Source organism: Debaryomyces hansenii, assembly GCF_000006445.2.
Source record: "Debaryomyces hansenii CBS767 chromosome F complete sequence".
In the NCBI taxonomy this organism is placed as follows: Eukaryota; Fungi; Ascomycota; class Pichiomycetes; order Serinales; family Debaryomycetaceae; genus Debaryomyces; species Debaryomyces hansenii.
Window position 1 is genome coordinate 310,217 of NC_006048.2, and position 21,128 is coordinate 331,344.

The window sequence follows — 21,128 nt, forward strand, 5'->3', positions numbered from 1 at the left end:
GTCGTACTGGAGGTGCCTCCACGTTTCACTGATAAAGAAATTTAAATCGATAAAGGGATATTCACGATGATCATTACCTTGCGCTCGCACTTAACTCCATCTTGTTGATTAATTCTTACTTACTATACAGTAATATTATTACACTATTTTACATATGAAATTAAGGCGGCGGAACATAATCTAATATTGACGACCTTCACCAGTATTTGAAGGGAATGGCGTATTCCTAAGCGTAGAACCCATATCAAATGAAGCATTAATAGATTGCATTGGCAAATTTGTAGGCAATTCCAATTTCAAGCTTCTTAAGGGAGGTAAGCTATTCTCATCCTTCAAGTTATTTCTATCAAAAGCATTATGTGGTGGCGGTGACGAATTATTCTGTCTCGGTATAAAGCCACCATCGGTAATAACATTATTTGAGGATGGAGCCATCATTAAGGCGGCTAAATTAGTAGAGCTGTTACTAGCGGAGATTATTGGGGTTGTAGTGGATGATAAGCCTAGGACTGGGGAGTTGGGTAAAGTGAAATGTTTACCATTAACAGGAGAATTAGGTCTTGATTTCTTTAATCTCTGTTTCACGTAATCGAAGTCTGAATCCTGTAAAGCATGCGAATTCTGCGGGACAGGATTTAATGGCGTCATCCTTTGCAAAACTGACAAAGCATTTGTAAGGCCTTTACTGGCTAATGTAGTTGAGCTTTTTGATTGGGGTTTGTTGGAAGACATCATAGCCACATTAGATAAGTACTGTAAGTTATTGGTCGAATTGGACGAGTTTATTGGTTTTGGAGCGGGAGCAGAAAATGGAGCATTCTTACCATTATTGAAATAGTCTGTCAATGAAGGTAATGACTTTGAGTTCAAGTTCTCCAATTCCTCTGAGGCAGCAGAGGCCAAAACATCGATGTTCTTCTTGCCATTTGGATGGGAAGCACAATCGTCCAGGGGTGGTGTACTTTGCATTTCATCGTCACTAATTTCTGATCTGTGACCCTTATTAGCTAAGTGGTCCGAATTGTGAGACTTCTTTTTACTCAACGGGTTCGATGAAAATGACGACTCGGAGCTACTCACCTTTAGTGGTGCCCCAAGAACACCATGCGCATGATGTGTCACCGAAGGTTGCATTACCGAATCCTCTATGTCGCCCTTCTCCGTCTTAACGTGTTCTGATTGTGGTTTTTCGTTAATTATTTGTATTTCCTCCTTAGACTGGTCTGACTGATCTCCCCTCGATGTTTGTGGGGGCACTGGTATTTTCTGCTGGGACTTACTCAAGTTCTTATTTCGGCGTGAATTGGGATTCGTATGGATCCTCGAGTGTCTAGTAAGTTCGTCTGACCGACTAAACTTCTTAAAACATCCAGGAAATGAACAACTGTGGGGCTTCTCCCCCGTATGAGTTCTTATATGTCTTGTCTGATGTTCAAGTCGGTGGAATGCCTTGTCACACATCGTACACTTGTAAGGTCTACTAGCCGGGTCCTTACGCTTATCTTGGGCCTTTGTAGTCATGTCTAATCTTCTATTTTATTGCACTTTATGTTGCGGTGACTTCTTCGACTCAATTTCAATGAATGTGAAATTCAACGTTTACAATATCTTACCGGTTATTTTTCTTTCCACCGATAGATATTGCCTTGGCTCTAGATATACTTGCTGCTCTTAAAAATACAGATACAGTACTTCTAGACTCAATATAACTGAGATGAAAAAATTTTATATTCTGTACGAAAAATTTGAAAATAGAGGGGACATCAGAAAAAATTTAAGCCTTTTTTCTTAATGAGCGAACTATCACCATATATATATACTGCGCAAAATCTCCAACTAAGCGTACAATACTCCTTAACTATTTATACTGGAGTGACGGGCTATGTAAGATACCCCATATATTTATCAGTGTCTATTCAGTGAGGTGTAAACATATATACAGACTACCATAGTAAATTTACACAACTCATTTATGGTTGTTATTTTGAATATATGAATACTAATGGAGATACGTGAAGGGCCACTTGAGCGTTACCAAATTGAAAACCCGGGGAGCGATGGATTTTGTTTGTGCGCCATTTTTACTATGTTGTTGTGTCCGGAAACGTAAATAGTGGTGCGATATCTTGCGTAGTGAAGCATTTAGCGAAGGATCGCAGTGAACCGTGGCAGAACAGCAGCTCACCGGTCGGCCCAACGCCGACTCGGCAGAATTCTGGGGAACCACAGCTAGTATTGGGGAAAATATATCCGACATTCTGGGATTAGCGACATTCGCACAATTGTTGGAGAATAACCGCAATAACTGGGGAAATGCGCTAAGATAATTAGCCAGTGAGATGTAACAAGGCCACACAAGAAGGTAGGGCAAAATATGTGAAGAAAATAATTGGTTGTTAGTAGGGGCGTTAGCCAGCAGTGCCCAATGGTTAATGTGGTTGTATGTTTGAGGAAGTGTATTTAAGGTTTAAGGCGACCACCTGTGAAAATGGCGTTTAGCAATTGTAGCTAAGAATAGAAACAGAAGCATATAGAGGATATGTAGACGAATATCAGAGGGATATGCACTGAATAGTTTGCGTATAGATAGCCATTAGTTGATTGTGTAGGAATTATCTCCGCCTGCATGCAGATATTGGCCGAGAATACGTTTTGCTTCTTGTAGATTGGCAGATGGCTCAGAGATATATGGGAATGCTAGCAATTGCCCCTAGTCTTATATTACCCAGAACTACGGTGAAGCATGTAATTGGGTTAATTGCTTGAATTGGTAACGATATTTTATACGGGTCAACTATCGTATTCAGCCCTGAGAGTAATTTTTTAATCCGATTATGAAACAAATGTCACCAGGGCTAGAAGAGTGTCTAGATCGGACGGTTAAAATCATGCTCGTTTATATTGGAGTCAGGTGCAAGGTCGTGAGCTCGACTCCCCATATTGCCTCTACTACCTGGTCTCCAATTTCGGTCAGAGGGACCTATGTCCCCACATTTAACTTTTCAATTACAAGCAGCTATACCCTGCCTATACAATGAAAGTGGGTCGGTGATAGTACATCAACTTTAATTGCAGTTGGAGAAGACATCTATTGTAGGATGGTTCGGGATTGTTGTACCTATTGGATTTGCTTATATGGTTGTACTTGCTTAATTATTCGATGATTGTTTTATGATTGCGAAGTTACTGCCTGACATTCTTGTGGAGCAAATATACTGACATAAGTTACATATCTAGCATTACTGCAACATTCTCCTCTGATTCTGTCCCCATGTTTTATCTGACTCCCCGTCTTCATTGCGGGCAACATTGCGGGTAATTTTTTCAAGTCTGCATCGTACACAAATTGAACGCGAGTTTTTCCGAACTCCACTTAGTATTACTAATGCTGATCCATCACCATTACCACTAATTACTCGTTGTGATGCTCTTAGTCAGAGTAGAGAAGTCAGTCCTCTCATTTATTCTGGCCCCACAATTTACATTGCCATCCATCCATTCGGCCGCGAGTCTAATCCCAATGTGCCTGACTAGCGTCCCCACCCGTTTCAAGCATAAGATCACCCACCAAGAATGGAAGTAATTATAGGGATGCCGCGATGTCCGCTCGTTTTTCAGAGTGCGACAGAACTATGATTCAGCTGCTTGACGCTTGCAGCCTTATCTTCCAGCCGTACGGAGGAAGATTCGAAGTGAGGTGTTGGTTTTGGTATGTACACGCATTGTTATTATTTGCAGCCATTCCCGGTATTCTGTGGTTATAAAACAGTGATAGATTGGTAGCTTTAGAATAGTATACGTTTGTAGAAGTACGAATAGTCATATTTCGGATTAGAATCAAATTTATTAGCAGCGTTGTTATACAAGTAGCCACACGCCACGAAGCCACAACAATACCAGGCCTTATAGATTTAGCTCATATTAATAACTAACTAAACTCCCTAATTTTTAGAGACATGCAAAAAAAGCAGTATATCGAGGACCAGAGATCCATTTCTCCAGTATTAGAGTCGGGTTCTTACAAACAAAATGATGGTTACATGAAAGGTGATGAGAAGAACACGTTAGCGATGTTCAACCAGCTATTTATTGACTCCAACAAATTAGCCGCCGACGATGAAAATGACAACACAGACGGAGAAGCAGGAGAAAGCAGTAACGGAGAAGAATATGAGGAAGAAATCATTCATTTAGGTGATGGTGATCATCACGACGATACCGCTATGGTGGATGGTGAAAAAAAGATAGTTGATAGTGAGGAAGATTGCAACGACTATGAGGCAGAGACAAATGGTAATGAAGATGGTAATACAGACGAAAATAAAGAGAATTGCGACCCCAATCATGGTGATATGAAGCTAACAAATGAGAAGCCTCTTGCAAGAGGAAGGCCATCAAGTTGTGTGTTTGTTGCCAGTCTCTGCTCCAGTAGAAGTGACGACGAACTCTGTGTGTCTGTAACTAAGCATTTTGGCCAATGGGGTAAATTATCAACCGTTAAGGTACTCCGTGATCCTGCAAATAGGCCATATGCCTTTGTTCAGTATACAAATGATAAGGATTCGAGAACTGCCATTTACAGAGGACATAACTCAATCTTGAACGGTAGAAACTTGAGGTGTGAGGCAGCAAAGGTTAACAGGACATTGTTCATTTCTTCCAAGTTCTTGAAAACAGAAAAAGGATTCAAAGATGCGTTGCAAGAGTTTGGAGAAATTGAGCAATTAATCCCCAGCGATGAATTCGGCAATGTTAAGTCAAGCAAACCACATACAAAGAGCTCTAAGCATTGGTTCTGTAAATATGTTTATCGTGACGATGCCATCAGAGCTTTTGCCAACCTAAGTGAAAATAATTTGTTTCATATTGAATGGGCTCAGAATATTGAAACCTTCAGCAGTAATAAAAACCACAACAGTTATCACAATGCAGTGAAGCAAGAGGAAAATAAAATGAAGTTCGACAAATTTTCCGTGTTCGTTGGTCAATTGAACTGTTCCGTCACGGAAGAGGAATTGATTAAAAGATTTAAGCGCCATGGTAAAATTGAAGAAGTCACTATTATTAAAAAGACTTCCAACACATTTGGCTTTGTTAAATATAAGGAAGAATCGAGTGCAGCGAGTGCTGTCGAAAGGGAGAATCATTCTATGTTTAAAGATAAGACAATGCATGTTCAGTATAGAGAATTACATTCAAATACCTTGAAGCATTCACCCAAGGCCCAAGGGGTTGCATTAGCACCTCCTCCTATTAATCTAAAGAAAAGAACCACATTGGGTGCTAAGAAGACTTCTGATTTGAGGAAAATTTCACCATTTAACCATCACCTTTACCCCATGCCTATCCCCATACCAACAAAGAAGAACTTCAACAGCTACACTACAAATCATAGTAAGCAGAGAAATATCACCAATCCATACAATACAAATTCTATCGGTAGACGGAGATACTCCAAGTTTGGTGACGTTTACGATAAATTGAAACCAGAAATAAAGGAGGATTCACCTACCCCCCCAGAAAGCGTTCAAACATATGATTCACATACAATCACTAAAAGCGGATATTCTCCTTCTAGTGCTGTGAACAGCGAAAGATCAGAAGGAAACAAGAATCTCAAAAGTACCAATAAAACTAAGAATGTCCCATATTTTTACTATATTCCCACTAATGAAGTAGCATCTGGTTCAAACTCAGGTTATTACAATCCGTACCAATACTTTATTCCATACGAAGCATCGCCAGAATTTCAATCACAAAATGGTTATGGTGTACCATTCCCGATGTATTATCCACCAACAAATAATGATCAAGAATTCAATTTTGAAGATTCATTTGAAACTCCAAATTGAAATCGCTCGCAATCCAGATTTTTATTAAGTTTTTCATTATTCTACGATATGCTAATATAAAATAGTTTTATATATTTATTTATGATTAATTTTATGATAATACTCAATTGATAACAAAATGCGCATTTAAAGCTCCACAAATAAATATTGAATAATTTGAACTCAATAATATAACAAAAACAGTCTAGTATATAATGCGATGCATTCATGAACTCGCAGATGTATTCATAAATGATTCAGATGAGAGAATCCTCACACAGCTGTTAGATGCTACGGAGATAGATAAACATGCTGATTATGAATCTTTTTTTTCCATTAACTCTGATGAGAGTATAATGAAGGCAAGACCTTGGAAGTCAAATGCCAAATACTTCAAGAAAACATATATATCTTCGTTAGCATTATGTAAAATGTCAGTTCATGCCAAATCAGGAGGTGCAATTGAAGTTATGGGGATGATGACTGGCAAGATTATTAAAAACTCAATAATTGTGATGGATGTTTATCCATTGCCAGTTGAGGGTACCGAGACAAGAGTTAATGCTCAGGCAGAAGGTTATGAATATATGGTGCAATATCTAGAAAACCTGAAACAAGTGGGTAGAGATGAGAATATTGTTGGATGGTATCATTCACATCCAGGTTATGGCTGTTGGTTGTCTGGTATAGATGTTGCAACGCAAAGTTTGAACCAGAATTTCCAAGATCCGTATCTAGCTATAGTTATTGATCCGATGAAAACAGAGGACCAAGGAAAAGTTGAGATTGGGGCCTTCCGGACCTTTCCTGATAATTACAAATCCCCTGATTCCGCTGCACCTACTAACAATACTAGAGGAGTCCCCCCGTCCAAACAGAAAGATTTTGGGGTTCATTCGGATAAGTACTATTCATTAGATATCCAAATCTTCAAGTCCAATCTAGATACTGAAATTCTAAACATCATATCGAACAAATCGTGGATCGGCAAACTAATCAAATCGGTCAACACAGCGAATCATCAAGAACAAAATATGATAGAAAACGTATTCAAGTTGATCAATAAACTTCAGAAGAAGGAAGTCAATCAATTGAACAGGTTCGAAATCTCGTTTATCAAAAAATTCGACTTGATCTTTGAAGACATAATAAGCAAGAAGCTTATGAATGACAATAGATTCTACAGTACAATATCACAGAGTTCCTATGACAGCTTTAGTGGGCATGGGAATTCATCAAGCAACGATGAAATGGACGACGAAAGCGATCTCGATGACAGAGACAAGAGCAGTGCACCCCTAGACATTTCTGACACGGGAAACGACGACGTTATGTCCATGGAAAGCTCGGTCAACGTCTACACAGACAAGAGAGGAGATGACAATGACGATGATGATGACAACGACGGCTATGACAAAAGACCCATGTACACCAATTATAGATCAAGAGCAAATCTAACCAAGCCACGAAAACTGGGTTCCTCGCCGGAAGAACATGTGAAGTTACTGAATAACGTAAATAAGACCATCACAAACATATCTAATCATAGTAAAGATATAGGTCTTACAGAACTACAGGACTTGATAGCCCTAAAGACCAAAGAGCTGATTTTTTTGGGCAAATAACTAAATCATCCAATCATAGGTATCACATTATAAATAATTCTAATAGTTTGTTACATATGATGCTTTCAATCAAGTCATGACTCTCTTGGTATAGAATGCTTATATGTCATTTTTTAGAGCACAATATATACTATTATACAATCTCTATACAATAGGTGTTAAAATGCACGACTATTTCTGAACGCGATTCCAAACCTGAAATCAAAAATTTTCTATGAGAGAAGCTTATGCGAACGAAAAGCGATGAGATAAACGGACTATTTGTTTTCCAAATAACCGTATACATAAATATATTGAAGTGTAATTTTGAGGAACATCAAGATCTACTACATTTGACTAATACACAATAGAATCATCATAAATTAGCATTCATTAATCGTGACTTAATTAGTATATTGTTGTTAATTTCTTTTTGGTGATAGTTGTTAAATTTTTATCAATTTTGTGTCAAAATATATAGAAGTTAGGCAAAAAGTCAAATTATAGTACTAAAGGTAGTCTATTTGGCATTATATTGAGTACAGTGAGAAAAATTACATGTCCGGACAAGCCAACGTACTTTCCAACAGTGTTACGCCGCTTATAGACCGAATTTTGGCAAATCCGTTAACATTCATACTGGGGAAGCAAATCGAGCTGGATAATTTCGAAAAGCCCGCCAGTTACATAGTCTTGTCAAAATCGAGCAAGAAAGGTGATAGTAGCGAAAGCAGCAAAGCTCTGACTCAAGAAAAAGAACCAAAGAGTCCGGAAATGAGGAAACCAAGATCGATGGCGGAGGCCGTGGCAGTTTATACCGGGAAGAAATTTTTGACCAAGGCAGAGAAAAAGGCAGCGAAAAAACGGAAGGTGACTCAACCATTGGTCGACTCTGAAGAAGAAGATGTGGGTGAAGTTATCGGTGGCGACATCAAAATGGCTGAATCCGATTCAGACTCTATTTCAGACTCGCAGTACGAATCGGCATCCGAATTTCAGTCAGACAGTAATGTTGAGTTGCCATTTGCCGAGTTCAAAAGTGAGAGCGACGTCAAGAGTAGCAGTGAACTGAGAAGCGACAGCGAGCTCAAAACTGAAAGCGAGCTGAAGAGCGATAGTGAATCCACAAGTGAGAGCCCTGCAGGTGGCGAGGAAGATGATGAAGGTAATGATGACGATGATGATGATGATAATAAGGACTATTCTCTTGAAGATAATGAGAGTTTTTCTGAAAGTGACAGTGGAAGTGCCAGTGATGTAGAGGATAGTTCAAATGACGAAGAAGATTTAGAAGCCCTCAAACACGATCTTAAACAAGAGTTGCAACATGATCCTAGAGATATATCGAGTAAAGATCCTTCTTTGTCAGGAAGTGACGATGATGACGAAGAGAAGGAAGAGGAAAATCTGGATAAGAACACAACTCCACCAACGTCACCTGAAGATGAACCAGAAAAGCCTCCTGCTACAGTCAACGCTAGCGATGATCTTCACGTGTTACCGTTAAACAAGTTTTATCTGATAAATGAAGTTTCTAGTGATAGAGGTTCTAATAATTCTACTCGAATCTATAAAAACTGGAGAGAATTATCCAAACGTAAGCCCGTTGGGTTGTTAAATCATGGGGTTACATGCTACATGAATTCTGCAATTCAATCATTGATTCACATTCCAGCGGTGCAACATTATTTGACAGATATCAATTCAGGCAAACATAACAAAACCTTAAAGCCAAGATCTGTTTCTCATGTTTTAGCTGAACTTTCCAAAAGGATGTGGGCATTGGATGATAATACATCGAAAGCCAAACAGCCAAAATACGTTAATCCCAAGAGAATTATTCAAAGATTGGATGATATTAATTGTATGATGAGTGAATGGCAGCAAGAAGACTCTCATGAATACTTTATGTCATTAATGTCAAGATTACAAGAAGATTCTACTCCTAAAGGAGTGAAGTTGAATCAATCAATAATCTATGATATCTTTGGGGGATTATTACATCAATCTGTGACATGCAAGAATTGTAACTACGTATCGGACACGAAACAAGAGTTCTATGATTTATCGTTAGGATTAAACAGAAAGAAGAATAAGGACGTCACAGAAAATTCTGGTCCACAAAGATATACAATCGAGAAGTCAATTCAAGAATTTTTCTCTAGTGAATTAATTAAACTTGATAGAAAGGACAAGAGTTCGGGATATGACTGTGAGAATTGTAAACAAAAATCAAATGCATGTAAGATAAGTACAATTGACAGATCTCCTGAAACTTTAACAGTTCATTTGAAGAGATTCAAATTTAATGGTAACTCTTCATCTAAGGTTAAGCAATCAATTTCTTATCCAAATTACCTAGACTTGACCAAATTCACCACATTAAAGACTCCAACCAAATATCAATTAGTCTCAGTGATTGTTCACGAAGGTAGGTCGATACTGTCAGGACATTATATTGCACATTGCTTGCAACCTGATGGTACCTGGTCAACTTATGATGATGAATATATCAACAAGATTAATGAAAAAGAAGCTCTTAGTGATCCCTCTGCTTATGTTTTAGTATACACCAAGTTGACACCCAGATTAATGAAAAGATCTAATGAAGGTAATGATAACTTGGTAAATGCTAAGAAATTAAAACGCTAGACACTATAGATTTTTCTGTGTATATTAATATATCGCATATTGCATATTGCATCAAAGCAAAGTCTGTAATCTACATGGCCTGTTACGAATTATTCATTGGAAACAATTTAGAGAAAAACTATATATAAAGAACCATAAGGAACAACGCAGTTTAAAAATCTACATACTATTCCACCATCCACCAACCAAAACCTGAATACCATACCAAACAGGCGACCGTTACCTAATAATAACGCATTAACCATTGTGCCACTTACTCAACAAAAAAAAAGAGAAGTAGTTATACTAAACGTAAAAAAGAAAGGAAATAAAAAAGAGAAAGCAATATTTGTTAGGCAGAAATAGCAAATAATACCAATTAAACATCAACAAAAACATCTTGGTCTTCATCGAATTCCTCTTTATCGATTCCTTGGAACCTCAATCTGCCCAAAATTGATACCCCATCATTATCTCTAAAATTGATAGAACTGTCACCAACTGATTCTTCCATTTTTTCCTTGGTGGGATCAACAGAATTGAATTTGAACAAGTCGTCTGATGTGGTATTATAATCAACTGAAGACGACGAAGAGCCGGAAGAACGGCGACGGCTATTATTTAATTTGGCCTTTTCCACAAGGGAAGCCGTGGAGAAGTTGTTAGGAATTAATTTGATGTAATCTTTTTCAATGACGAACTTCCCTTCCTTATATGTTTCTGAATATGAAAAGGCCTTTTTATAGGTCCATCCTAGCTGATTCGAACATTGGTGGCACTTGACTTTATTTATAAGGTAATTCCCCGTCAACATCCTAGTTTCCTGCGAACCATTCTCCAGTTGATAATTAATCAACTTGTCCACCAAATAAGCTGGCCCAGTGGACCCCCGAAAATTGTCCGAGAGGATCAAGTTTGATAAGCATAAATGAGATGAGCAGTTCTTACAGATAACAATTTGGGTATCGGAACTTTCGTAACTAGAATTCTCAAAGAAATTAGTATACTTCAATCCCATTTTAAATTCTATTTCTGTATTCTTGCTGCTGGTCCTTGTATTAATTAGTTATCTCTGATGTACTTCGAAGGGATGAGGGTATTTAATTTATAAGTCTGATTGCTAAATTATTCTAAATATTTCAACCTAGCCCTTATACAAATGTTACCCTTGTCCAAGTAAAGCTATATATGTATATTCCGATAGTACTTCTGCTGAACACAATATATAGAGTGTATCACTACTAATTGTAAGAAGACAAAATATAATTAATGTAATGACTCAGTATTATCATATACACTATAATATGCGAATACTATAACAGGTGATAAGAATTAAGTAGTCTAGACATTTTGGAGCACTAATACTATATACAAGAAAATTGAGCTAGAATAACGTCACTGTGCCACGGAAATAATAGGGTCAGTGGACGGTTAGAGGAGTCTTTTATAGGGTTAAACTCGGTCATGACGGAAATACCTAAAAACATTACGTTATCGCAGGCACAGACACGGTGTGATCGGATCATACATCGGTGAGCGAGCGACCGATAGTCTTATAAGGTCCAGGAATAAATGATAGTGATAAATTATAGTATTATATATATATGTACAAGATTACCATCTATAAAATGGGTGAACTCGGAAATTTAAGGGTTCGTTATTTAAGAACATTCTTGGTTTTTGATTCAATTGCTTTTGGTGTTTTTCCCATTTCAATCTGTTGGCTGTTTGGTCGGTTCTCAAGATGGCCTTGAGATGGATATGAGGATGCTCGATGATACCGGTTCTTCCTCTACCCTTAGCGTCCAACCTTTTACGCCAGCTTCCATCGGAACCAACCCACAAGGCCTGGATATACAATTCGTCTTCGTTGTAGTTCGATTCACGGGCCTGTTCCAATCCCTTTTTTAACAACTTCTCCAACTCAGTGGACATCTTCTTAGGGTTGAAATGTAATTGGTTGATAGCGTTCTTCACCTTGTAGCCTCTGACAAACCTATTGACCTGCGTGGCCTTCTTCATCGACGACTTGATTCTGTAACTCTGCAAGTAGATAGATGGTTCCAAAATGTCGATTTCTTCTTCGGTTAATGCTAATTTGTAGACCTTTCCGGTTTCTGGGTCCTTGAAAATCTCGTTATTCATGAAGAATCCATTCTGTTGCACGTTCAACTGAAATAATTTTCGCTTTAATGGTGTTATGTACTTGTCGCTTGTGAGTTGCGACTTCTTGGCTTCTTCGAGGTAGTATTCTTGTAAAGTGCTATCTGTTGCTGGTGTAATCTGGCTTGCATCTATGTTGTTTTGCTTCTCGATTTCGGCTTCGTCTGACTCTTTACCTTTTGTCAATTCCCCAAAAACGTTACCATTTTGCAAATATTTGGTGGTATGGAACTGTTTTACGGATCTCAATAAGCTGGTTTGGATCCTAGCTGGCTGCACACCAACGGCCCTCTGCAATAGACCTAATCTGTTGAACATATCCTTAGTTAACCCTAGTTCTGGCCTTCCATTATGGTCTGGTTAGCATTTTTGGTGAAAATTTAAATCGAAGCGACAAAATTTGTTTTGGTTTTGGCACGACCGGTTTTTAGGCCTTATGTAAGCCCTATATGACTACTAGATGGCGGATACTAGGCAAGCTACAGCGTGATGTAGAGAATATAAACGTATATTATGATATGACTAGTTGAGTGGTAACCGGAGTCTTGTAAAGTAAGAAATTTGAATGAAATTTTTGAGCCATTCCGATGAAATATTAACCATCTTCTTATGAACAATTAATACCTTAAATAATATAGTAATGTAATGGAATAATGTAATGGCCCAATGCTCTATTGTCGTCCCTTAAACGGGCAATAATTTATCGTGTTTGTATACTTACTCGTCGTCAAAACCAGCTAAGTTAGTGTCTCTGGCTCTGGTTGGTAAAGGGTATACTTTTGGAATTGGCTCATGGTCAGAATACAAGTACTTTCTTCTGATAGGAGAAATAGCCAACAACAATGGAGCTGATAATCCTAAACCAACGGCCCAAACAAAATGAGGTTTGGTGTGTGCATGATATTTGAACCACTAGATGATGTTAGTATTTGTTTAGTCGAATGGTTGTAAAGTTTTCATAGTTGGAAAAATCAAGGGACGAACAAAGCATTTCATAAACGCTGATATACAACAATCTCTTCCTTATTACTCGCATCAACGAATTCACGTTGATTCAGCTGGCCGAAATTCTCATTCATCCACGGCCGCTCTACTCTTTACTCTGATACATACTCTGTATGGTTGTTTGTAATAAACAGGATAATCACCCCAAACTTTATCGGTAGTCGTCATTCTTCTTGGATTTATGTATTTATTAATATAAAGTTAACGATGTGAAGACTAGTTCGTTGTAGGTAAGTTTTGGTGAACTAATTCAAACTTTAGTGAGTTTAATTGGTTGGAAAAATATACTGCATATAATCGCACTATTAAGTAGCAGGCCCCCCTACAGAAGAATAAATGGCCGATGGGCTTATTGTAACTACCGTAGATGTCTGATAAGGCTACATACGTCTAACTAGACTATTTCGACTTCTTCTTGGCCTTGGTGGAGGAAGCAGAAGCACCGGAAGCAGAAGCACCTTTACTTCCCACGACTTCACTCTCCGCGAGGTTGTCTGTCTTGGCAGAAGCAGCAGCAAGAGCTGCTCTTTCTTCTTCTTCAAAGAACTTAACCTTCAATCTGTTGTCATACCATTCGGCGTAGTATAATCCTCCTTGCAATAATAAAACACCAAATAACGCAAATCCAATCATCACTTGCGACGCAGCCATAACATTGATCCCAGTAGGCATGTCAACTTCACCCCAATCTCCAGCCAAGCAACTGTTAACACCAATTCTCAAGTTGGTCAAGTAAATAATCACACCTACCATGTACAAAAACAAAGAACCATACTCAAAGTACTTAGCATCTTCACTTGGCTTGTACAACTTGATGAATGCACCAATGAATCCTAATCCAATAACAGAGTGGAAAATATGATGGACATATGCTGGTGAGTTACCCCAAACACTATAATGTGCCAATGATGTTATGAAAGCAGTCCCTGTCTCATCTTGTCTCCATAACGTATTCACGTCGTACGGCAAATTGGCATAGAGTACACCCAATCCAAACGACGTAGCACCAATAATTAATCCAGATCCAACTGGAACGATATCTTTGTAAGCCATTCCTATCTAATACAACACTGTTTGTCTGTTCAGTGCTTGTATTACGCCCAGGGACATATTTATTGCCTCTCAATCCTACCAACACTGGGCTTGGAAAAATTCCATCAGTTGATCACGTGACATATATTTCCAGCGTTACGCCAAAAAGACGATTCAATTCAAAAACAGCCGTGCCGTAGTTCCCAGATAGCTGGCACTGGATGCACCCGTCTGATTGGGTTTTATCGTCACAGATAGCTGCAATTTGAAGTTTACCGCAGTAATAAGCTTATCTGGTGCTTATCATTTTATACATCAATGTGGTCGCACCCGCCGTAAGGGCATATATATGCACTACAGCCCTCAGTATCAGTCTTTGTTCTAGCATTTCCTGAGGGGACTTCAGCCTCAGTCATATATCCAAGGCCTACAATATTGTGATCATAACGACTATACGATGACAATATAATGACTCTACAGCGGGTTACAACAATTGGGGGGAAAATGATATCTTAAACATTAAAGTATACCTAATCCTCTTTCCACTCCGATATTTTGCACTCATTCATAACCAAAAGCCGCCACCATGAATCCCGTATTTGCATCGCACCAGGAAGATGACAATAGGACTTCTAACTATTAACAATGATCGCACGTGAGAAGCTTGCAAAAAAAAAGTGAAAATGTCTCTTAGCCGACATAATCCAGGTGTAGGATTAATGTCGTAGACTTTTCATGATGAAGAGTTTTAGAACTGAAACAGTTAACCAGGCAACTAGAGGTACAGGTTAGTACAGCTATATAAGGTACATAATTTACGGGGTATCGAGACTTTGGATAAAAAAGGAATATTTCTGTATTTCTGGAAGTTTGAAAGTGTTGCATAGGAGTAAGAGGACTTGCAAAATAGAGCATATTCGGACGCTTCTTTGATAAAAGAATAAAAGGTACCACATAAAATGAGAAGTATTAAGTCGGTTGTTATTGGAGACGGGGGAGTGGGAAAAACATGTCTCTTAATCTCGTACACAACTAATACGTTTCCAAACGACTATATTCCTACGGTGTTTGATAATTACTCCGCAACAGCGATGTTTAACGGAGAGCCGATTAAATTGGGATTATGGGATACTGCTGGACAGGCCGAATACGACAGATTAAGACCGTTGAGCTATCCGCAAACAGAGATATTTTTGTGCTGTTTTTCCATAGTGAGTCCTGAGTCGCTTGAGAATGTTAAAGCAAAATGGATACCCGAAATACTTCATCATTCTCCAAAGGACATATTAGTGTTATTGGTAGGTACGAAAGCGGACTTGCGTGATGACTTGCTGGTGTTGGATAAATTGGACGATGGGAACCAAAAGCCTACTACGGCTGCTCAAGGGGAAAGATTAGCTAAGGAATTAGGATTAGTTGGCTATAAGGAGTGTTCTGCTGCCACACAGATGGGAGTGAAGGAGGTGTTTGATTTTGCCATCAAATCTGTCGTATCACCCCCAGAAGGGAACCAGGGTCGCAATGGAGGCACAAATAATGCAGCAACAAATATGCGTAATTCACAGGCCCGAAAAGTTAAAAAGGCTAAAAAGTGTACAATTTTATGAAAGTAAGTCAATTTTCTCCGTTGGTTGAATTTGTTCCTTGCTTCTATTCTGTAATAATAATTGACTATATGTTACTATTTTATAATTTTAGTCGCTTTTTTTTCTATATTTGACTTAAGTTTTGGGTTTTATTTCCGGGTGGTTGTTTTATCATATGTTCAGAATTAATTTTTTTGTTCTCTTCTTTTCCGATCTGATAGAGGTTTATATTTATAGATTATATCGCATTCTGACGTTTTACTTATGATGGATTGCTTCTATTTATTTACTAATTCATGTATTGTTTATAAAACGCTATATATTATTATATATATCAAAAAGTATGCGACGTATGTTACTACACTAGTATACAAGCTCAGCTTAATAAAGCTGCTCTGGATGGGTGAACACCTTCTGGAACTTCACCTTTCTTACCGTCTTTGGTAACTCTAGATCTTCTTTCATCCTCTAATTTCTCATTCTTTTCTTTCAATTTATTTACTCTATTATCAGAGTTACCTCCTCCACCAACCGTTAACTCAACGTTGATTTTTCTATTCCTAAGCGTAGAATGATGCATTCTTAATGCCAACTCCATTTTACTTTGAATTTCTCTACTATCATTATCAAATTCCATAAATGCAATCCCTTTATCTTGTCTTAATCTTATTCTATCAGGATTCGAATTCTTGAAGTGAGAAACAAGTTCGGGTTGAGTGACGTTATATGGCAAATTACCCACAAACAAAATAAAACGAGGTCCTTTTCCTTCATTTACACCTTTGCCTTTCTTACCTCTTCTTGTTTTTCTCTTCTTTTTAGGCTCTTCACCAGTTTCTGATGTACCTTCAGCGTCTGCTGCTCTTTTCTTATTATCTTTCTCTGTGTTAGCCGAAGTATCTTCCTCGGTGGAGTCCTTGGACTTCTTCTGACGGAAATCTAACGCCTTCTTCTGCTTCTTAGTTAATTTGGCTGTATCTGACATTCTGACTTGATAAAAAGTTTGTGGTTAGAGATTCAATTATCAACTACAAAAGAATATATTTAAAATGAAAAATTCCGTGCACGTGCAATATCATCTCATCTCCATTCGTATTAACCAGGTGTTATCGAAACCTGTGGTATGGATGATCCTACTAATTAAATCTACTAGTTATTGTTTCAAAGATGGTATTAAGTAATAAGAACAAGATAAAAATAAATTTAAAGCAAACCCCAAAATTCGATGCTTCTAGATCTAGGTCAAGACTGCCCCATATATCCAGTGAATCGCTTACACTGAACTCTCAAGGAAGCGATCAGAAGGATCAGAATTATAGGGATAGATCACAAGAAAGATCGATTGACAAAATGCAAAAGTCGGATTTGTATAAAAAGGATAATACATCATTACAAGATTTACCGTTGCTGAATTCATCATTCAATAATAAAATTAAACTTCCAGAACATAAGCAGGAGCAAGATAGCCGAGGACGTCAAAGAGAAAGGAACGATGAAGATCATATAAATATGGAAAGCCCGGTAGAGGCTCAAGATGATGATATGATAAGTTTGATGGGATTCGGGGGATTTGGAACTACAAAGGGTAAACATGTCAAAGGTACGAAAGGAGGAAATACCAAAAAAGAGGCCAAATCAGAATATAGAACATACATGAATAGAAGTAAGGGATTTAATAGGCCATTGTCACCTACGAGGTGATTGGCAAATTTATTAATTATATATATTTTATCGCATTGTTAATGATTATGAATCACTGAGTAATCTATTATGCTCTTCATACAACTCTTCGTGTTTTCCTCTCAAATCAGTGTAGGCCTTTGATACTTTTGCGAGTTTTTCTTCTAATTCCTTAACCGTCGAATCGTTTGTAGTTGGAGCAGCACCTGTTACAGTAACTGAGGAATTTATATGTGTCAAATTCCTGAATTCCAATTCTTCTTGTGATTTACGTGCTAACCAGCTTTCAAAATCCTCTTCATCTTCCTGTTGTTTAGGAATTTCCATATAGAGTTGATGTTCTAACGGATCAGGATTAGCAAGAACTCTTTTGAATTGGGGAATTAATCTATGTCTTTTATCGTTGTTGTTAGATGAGGTGTTTGAAACGGATACCTTTTCGGCCGCACAAGCATTAACCTGGATATATGAGATAGAAGATTTACATGGTGCAAAAGTTTTAACGACTTGTCTAGAAACAATATCCGAAACGTACACTCTACCGGCCGAATCACCAGATATCAAATTAGAACCATCCATTGTGATGGATAACCTCGTTACTAGGATTGGTTTTTCTTCTGTGGTCGTCTTTTTATTTAATGTTTTATGCAATGGTTCGGTGCTTAAACGTTGTTGATGGTGGACAAAGGTACTTAATAAATTAGGATCAGTATCCAAAGTGACTATCTTACCCCTACCTCCTATACTCTCTAATACTGACGTGTTTGGGTTAATTTGGTATAATGGGACCGTCCTGATTAGACCGTTTGATAACCCAACATAACAGGCTCTGTTCGCAGGATCTTTAGTCACACATTCAATACCAGAAGGCAACACAAATGTTGTTAAAAGGGACTTTGTCATAATATCATAAATTCGTAAAGTACTATCACGAGAGACGGTGTATAATCTTAAATCACTGATAATTCCTGCTTCTGATATTGCCAAATCTGTTATTGGTAATGAATGGTCTGTGAACGATGCAAATGGCTTGATATTTATACTCGACTCTTCATCTTTGTTGTATACCGATATTAAATCACTCGTTCTCCAAACCATACATCTAGCATCCGAACTTCCAGATACCAAAAATGTGCCACATTGAGAGAATTTAATAGCCGTGATCGCTTGGTAATGTGCTTCTTTGACACACAATAAATTTCCCGATGCCAACTCCCACACATATATCTTCCCTGTCTTGGATCCACCTGCTAATAACCACGGAGTCCTGAAACTTGGTAAGTTACGTTCATCTGATTGGCGTCCCTCCAGCACCTTGATGCGAGGATGCTTGCATAAAGTCAAACAACTCAATTGTTCTGGAATTGGAATTCTTTGGTCGGGACTTTCTTTGCCCCACGAGTAAACATTAATCAAAGCCTTATTCGGGCTTGCAACAAAAAGTCTTTCTCCTGTTCCTACACCACTTAAACAGGCCCCATTTTGAGGACAATCGGCCTGTCTAAATCCAGCATGTTGCTGAGACGAATGCACCGAGCTAGAATGCCCAAACGACTCCTGTGAATGCTTGTCAGCTGGATCTCCCTCCGATATATAGAATACAGACTCGTCCATTGTTTTTTACTTGTATGTTGTTAGTAATATAGACTTCAATAAATCAAATCTGAAAAAAAAATATATATGTCCCGATGAGCAGTAGAAAATTATGTGCACACGCGTAATACTTCGAACTTCGATAGGACGGCGATAGAGAACAGAACAGCATATAATAGGTACTTTCACACTAACTAATCTAATAGACATAATGCCAATAGACATACTAGGTACAGCCATATATGAGGGACCGGAAGCAATTCCAGGATGGGAGTATATCAAGACTTATACTCCAGCAATTATGGCCCTTGCAGGTATTAAGTACTACTTTGGTGGAACTTCAAATACTTGGGAAAGAGATTATCATGGAAAGGTATATATCATGACTGGAGCTACTTCTGGATTGGGTGCAAATCTTGCGTATGAACTTGCAAGTAAGGGAGCACAACTTATTCTCTTGGTGAGATCTACCGAAGACAGTTGGCTCGTAGACTATATTGAAGACTTGAGAGAGAGAACGGATAACTTTATGATTTATGCTGAAGAATGTGATTTGAATTCGTTATATTCTATAAGAAAATTTGCCACGAAATGGTTGGATAATCAACCCCCAAGAAGATTGGACGGTGTGATATGCTGCGCCGCTGAATCTATTCCTATTGGAAAGGCAAGACAAGTTACGGTGGATGGTGTTGAGAAGCAAATGGGAATCAATTACTTAGCACATTTCCATTTGTTGACGTTACTTTCTCCTGCTTTGAAAATACAGCTTCCGGACAGGGACGTTAGGATTGTGATGGCCACTTGTGTATCTCAAGCCTTAGGGGACCTCGATATGAAGGATGCTTTGTGGTTAAATAGACGTTATCCTACTAGAGAACCCTGGAAGTTATACGGTACATCCAAATTAATGTTGACGATGTTTGCCAAAGAATTCCAGAGAAGATTGAATAGCTTTGAGAGAAAGGACAAGGCTCCTTGTAACGTCAGAGTCAACATGGTCAACCCCGGAATCATGAGAACTCCATCCACAAGAAGATTTTTATCGATGGGAGCGATTTGGGGACTTTTGGTCTATTTCGTTTTGTTCCCAATATTCTGGATCTTTTTCAAAAGCACCACTCAAGGAGCCCAGTCGTTCTTGTACGCGTTGGCTGCGCCCGTGTTTAAAAACCTCGACGGTGGAAATGTTATCCAAGAATGCAAAATATTAAAGCCGGCCCGTAAAGAGCTTAGCGACGAAGACCTCCAAAAGGCCTTGTACGATGAGACTGAAAAGCTCCTTGAAGCATTGGAAAAGAGCTCGGCTATCGAGAGAAAAAGACAGGAAAAAATTCAAGAGTCTAAAATGCCCTTAGCAGATAAATTGAGAGCCCAAAACGAAGAATCCAGGAAAAAAGCTGATATCCACACCAAGCCCGAAAGCCCAGAAGAGTTGCAAGCGAAGCTCGCATCCCTCAAAAGACTGATTGGAATTCCATCAGACGCTAACGATGAATTGCCATTATTTCCATCCCAACCCAATTCATCTCAATCTGAATCTCGGGCCGAAAATTTATCGACTACAAAATCTACCCCTAAATCAAAATCTAAGGCTAAAAAATCCAAGTCTAAAAAGATAGATTAGCATTGATGTAAACCAAATATTCACGCCAATTGTTTATACATATTTATATACATGTTTATACACCAATTTCTACATATTTCTTGAACAATAACGTCAAAAAAAATGTATAATTAATTGACAAATAAAATTAGATTGTTCATTATCAGTATCTAAGATCACGCGCTTATCAAGAAAACAACGACCATTGAAAGCGTCAAAAGAAATTTGAGGAAATTGAAAGAACTAAGTGTTTAAACACATCATTTATAACATCAGCTGGTCTCGTGAAATAGTTATATCGAAGGACTACAGTTTGAAGACGATTTTCAGTATTAATTGAAAAAAAAAATTCAAAAATAGGCAAAACTGAGTTCCATTGGAGGCTATTATTGAACTT

The 21,128-nt window shown here is 38.2% G+C and overlaps 12 protein-coding genes across 12 annotated transcripts; 6 read left to right on the forward strand and 6 right to left on the reverse strand. All coding sequences in view use genetic code 12, as the record gives it.

The window, feature by feature from the left end:
- Positions 1-180: 180 nt before the first annotated feature.
- On the reverse strand, positions 181-1,521 carry DEHA2F03454g (DEHA2F03454p; the record flags this gene model as incomplete). The annotated part of the gene is made up of 1 exon (XM_460516.1): positions 181-1,521. The coding sequence occupies one exon, from the start codon at positions 1,519-1,521 to the stop codon at positions 181-183; it is 1,341 nt and encodes a 446-aa protein (XP_460516.2).
- Positions 1,522-3,956: 2,435 nt separating this feature from the next.
- DEHA2F03476g (DEHA2F03476p) lies at positions 3,957-5,852 on the forward strand (the record flags this gene model as incomplete). The annotated part of the gene is made up of 1 exon (XM_460517.1): positions 3,957-5,852. One exon carries the CDS (start codon positions 3,957-3,959, stop codon positions 5,850-5,852), a length of 1,896 nt encoding a protein of 631 aa, XP_460517.1.
- A 194-nt stretch (positions 5,853-6,046) lies between these two features.
- On the forward strand, positions 6,047-7,456 carry DEHA2F03498g (DEHA2F03498p; the record flags this gene model as incomplete). Its single annotated transcript, XM_460518.1, has 1 exon — positions 6,047-7,456. One exon carries the CDS (start codon positions 6,047-6,049, stop codon positions 7,454-7,456), a length of 1,410 nt encoding a protein of 469 aa, XP_460518.2.
- A 537-nt stretch (positions 7,457-7,993) lies between these two features.
- On the forward strand, positions 7,994-10,087 carry DEHA2F03520g (DEHA2F03520p; the record flags this gene model as incomplete). Its single annotated transcript, XM_460519.1, has 1 exon — positions 7,994-10,087. One exon carries the CDS (start codon positions 7,994-7,996, stop codon positions 10,085-10,087), a length of 2,094 nt encoding a protein of 697 aa, XP_460519.2.
- Positions 10,088-10,445: 358 nt separating this feature from the next.
- On the reverse strand, positions 10,446-11,084 carry DEHA2F03542g (DEHA2F03542p; the record flags this gene model as incomplete). The annotated part of the gene is made up of 1 exon (XM_460520.1): positions 10,446-11,084. The coding sequence occupies one exon, from the start codon at positions 11,082-11,084 to the stop codon at positions 10,446-10,448; it is 639 nt and encodes a 212-aa protein (XP_460520.2).
- Positions 11,085-11,680: 596 nt separating this feature from the next.
- Positions 11,681-12,547, reverse strand: DEHA2F03564g (mitochondrial 54S ribosomal protein YmL22; the record flags this gene model as incomplete). Its single annotated transcript, XM_460521.1, has 1 exon — positions 11,681-12,547. One exon carries the CDS (start codon positions 12,545-12,547, stop codon positions 11,681-11,683), a length of 867 nt encoding a protein of 288 aa, XP_460521.1.
- Positions 12,548-13,633: 1,086 nt separating this feature from the next.
- Positions 13,634-14,287, reverse strand: DEHA2F03586g (DEHA2F03586p; the record flags this gene model as incomplete). Its single annotated transcript, XM_460522.1, has 1 exon — positions 13,634-14,287. The coding sequence occupies one exon, from the start codon at positions 14,285-14,287 to the stop codon at positions 13,634-13,636; it is 654 nt and encodes a 217-aa protein (XP_460522.1).
- Positions 14,288-15,225: 938 nt separating this feature from the next.
- Positions 15,226-15,873, forward strand: DEHA2F03608g (DEHA2F03608p; the record flags this gene model as incomplete). The annotated part of the gene is made up of 1 exon (XM_460523.1): positions 15,226-15,873. One exon carries the CDS (start codon positions 15,226-15,228, stop codon positions 15,871-15,873), a length of 648 nt encoding a protein of 215 aa, XP_460523.2.
- A 355-nt stretch (positions 15,874-16,228) lies between these two features.
- Positions 16,229-16,837, reverse strand: DEHA2F03630g (DEHA2F03630p; the record flags this gene model as incomplete). Its single annotated transcript, XM_460524.1, has 1 exon — positions 16,229-16,837. One exon carries the CDS (start codon positions 16,835-16,837, stop codon positions 16,229-16,231), a length of 609 nt encoding a protein of 202 aa, XP_460524.1.
- A 182-nt stretch (positions 16,838-17,019) lies between these two features.
- On the forward strand, positions 17,020-17,553 carry DEHA2F03652g (DEHA2F03652p; the record flags this gene model as incomplete). The annotated part of the gene is made up of 1 exon (XM_460525.1): positions 17,020-17,553. One exon carries the CDS (start codon positions 17,020-17,022, stop codon positions 17,551-17,553), a length of 534 nt encoding a protein of 177 aa, XP_460525.2.
- A 45-nt stretch (positions 17,554-17,598) lies between these two features.
- On the reverse strand, positions 17,599-19,146 carry DEHA2F03674g (DEHA2F03674p; the record flags this gene model as incomplete). Its single annotated transcript, XM_460526.1, has 1 exon — positions 17,599-19,146. The coding sequence occupies one exon, from the start codon at positions 19,144-19,146 to the stop codon at positions 17,599-17,601; it is 1,548 nt and encodes a 515-aa protein (XP_460526.2).
- A 190-nt stretch (positions 19,147-19,336) lies between these two features.
- On the forward strand, positions 19,337-20,752 carry DEHA2F03696g (DEHA2F03696p; the record flags this gene model as incomplete). Its single annotated transcript, XM_460527.1, has 1 exon — positions 19,337-20,752. The coding sequence occupies one exon, from the start codon at positions 19,337-19,339 to the stop codon at positions 20,750-20,752; it is 1,416 nt and encodes a 471-aa protein (XP_460527.2).
- Between the last annotated feature and the right edge of the window lie 376 nt (positions 20,753-21,128).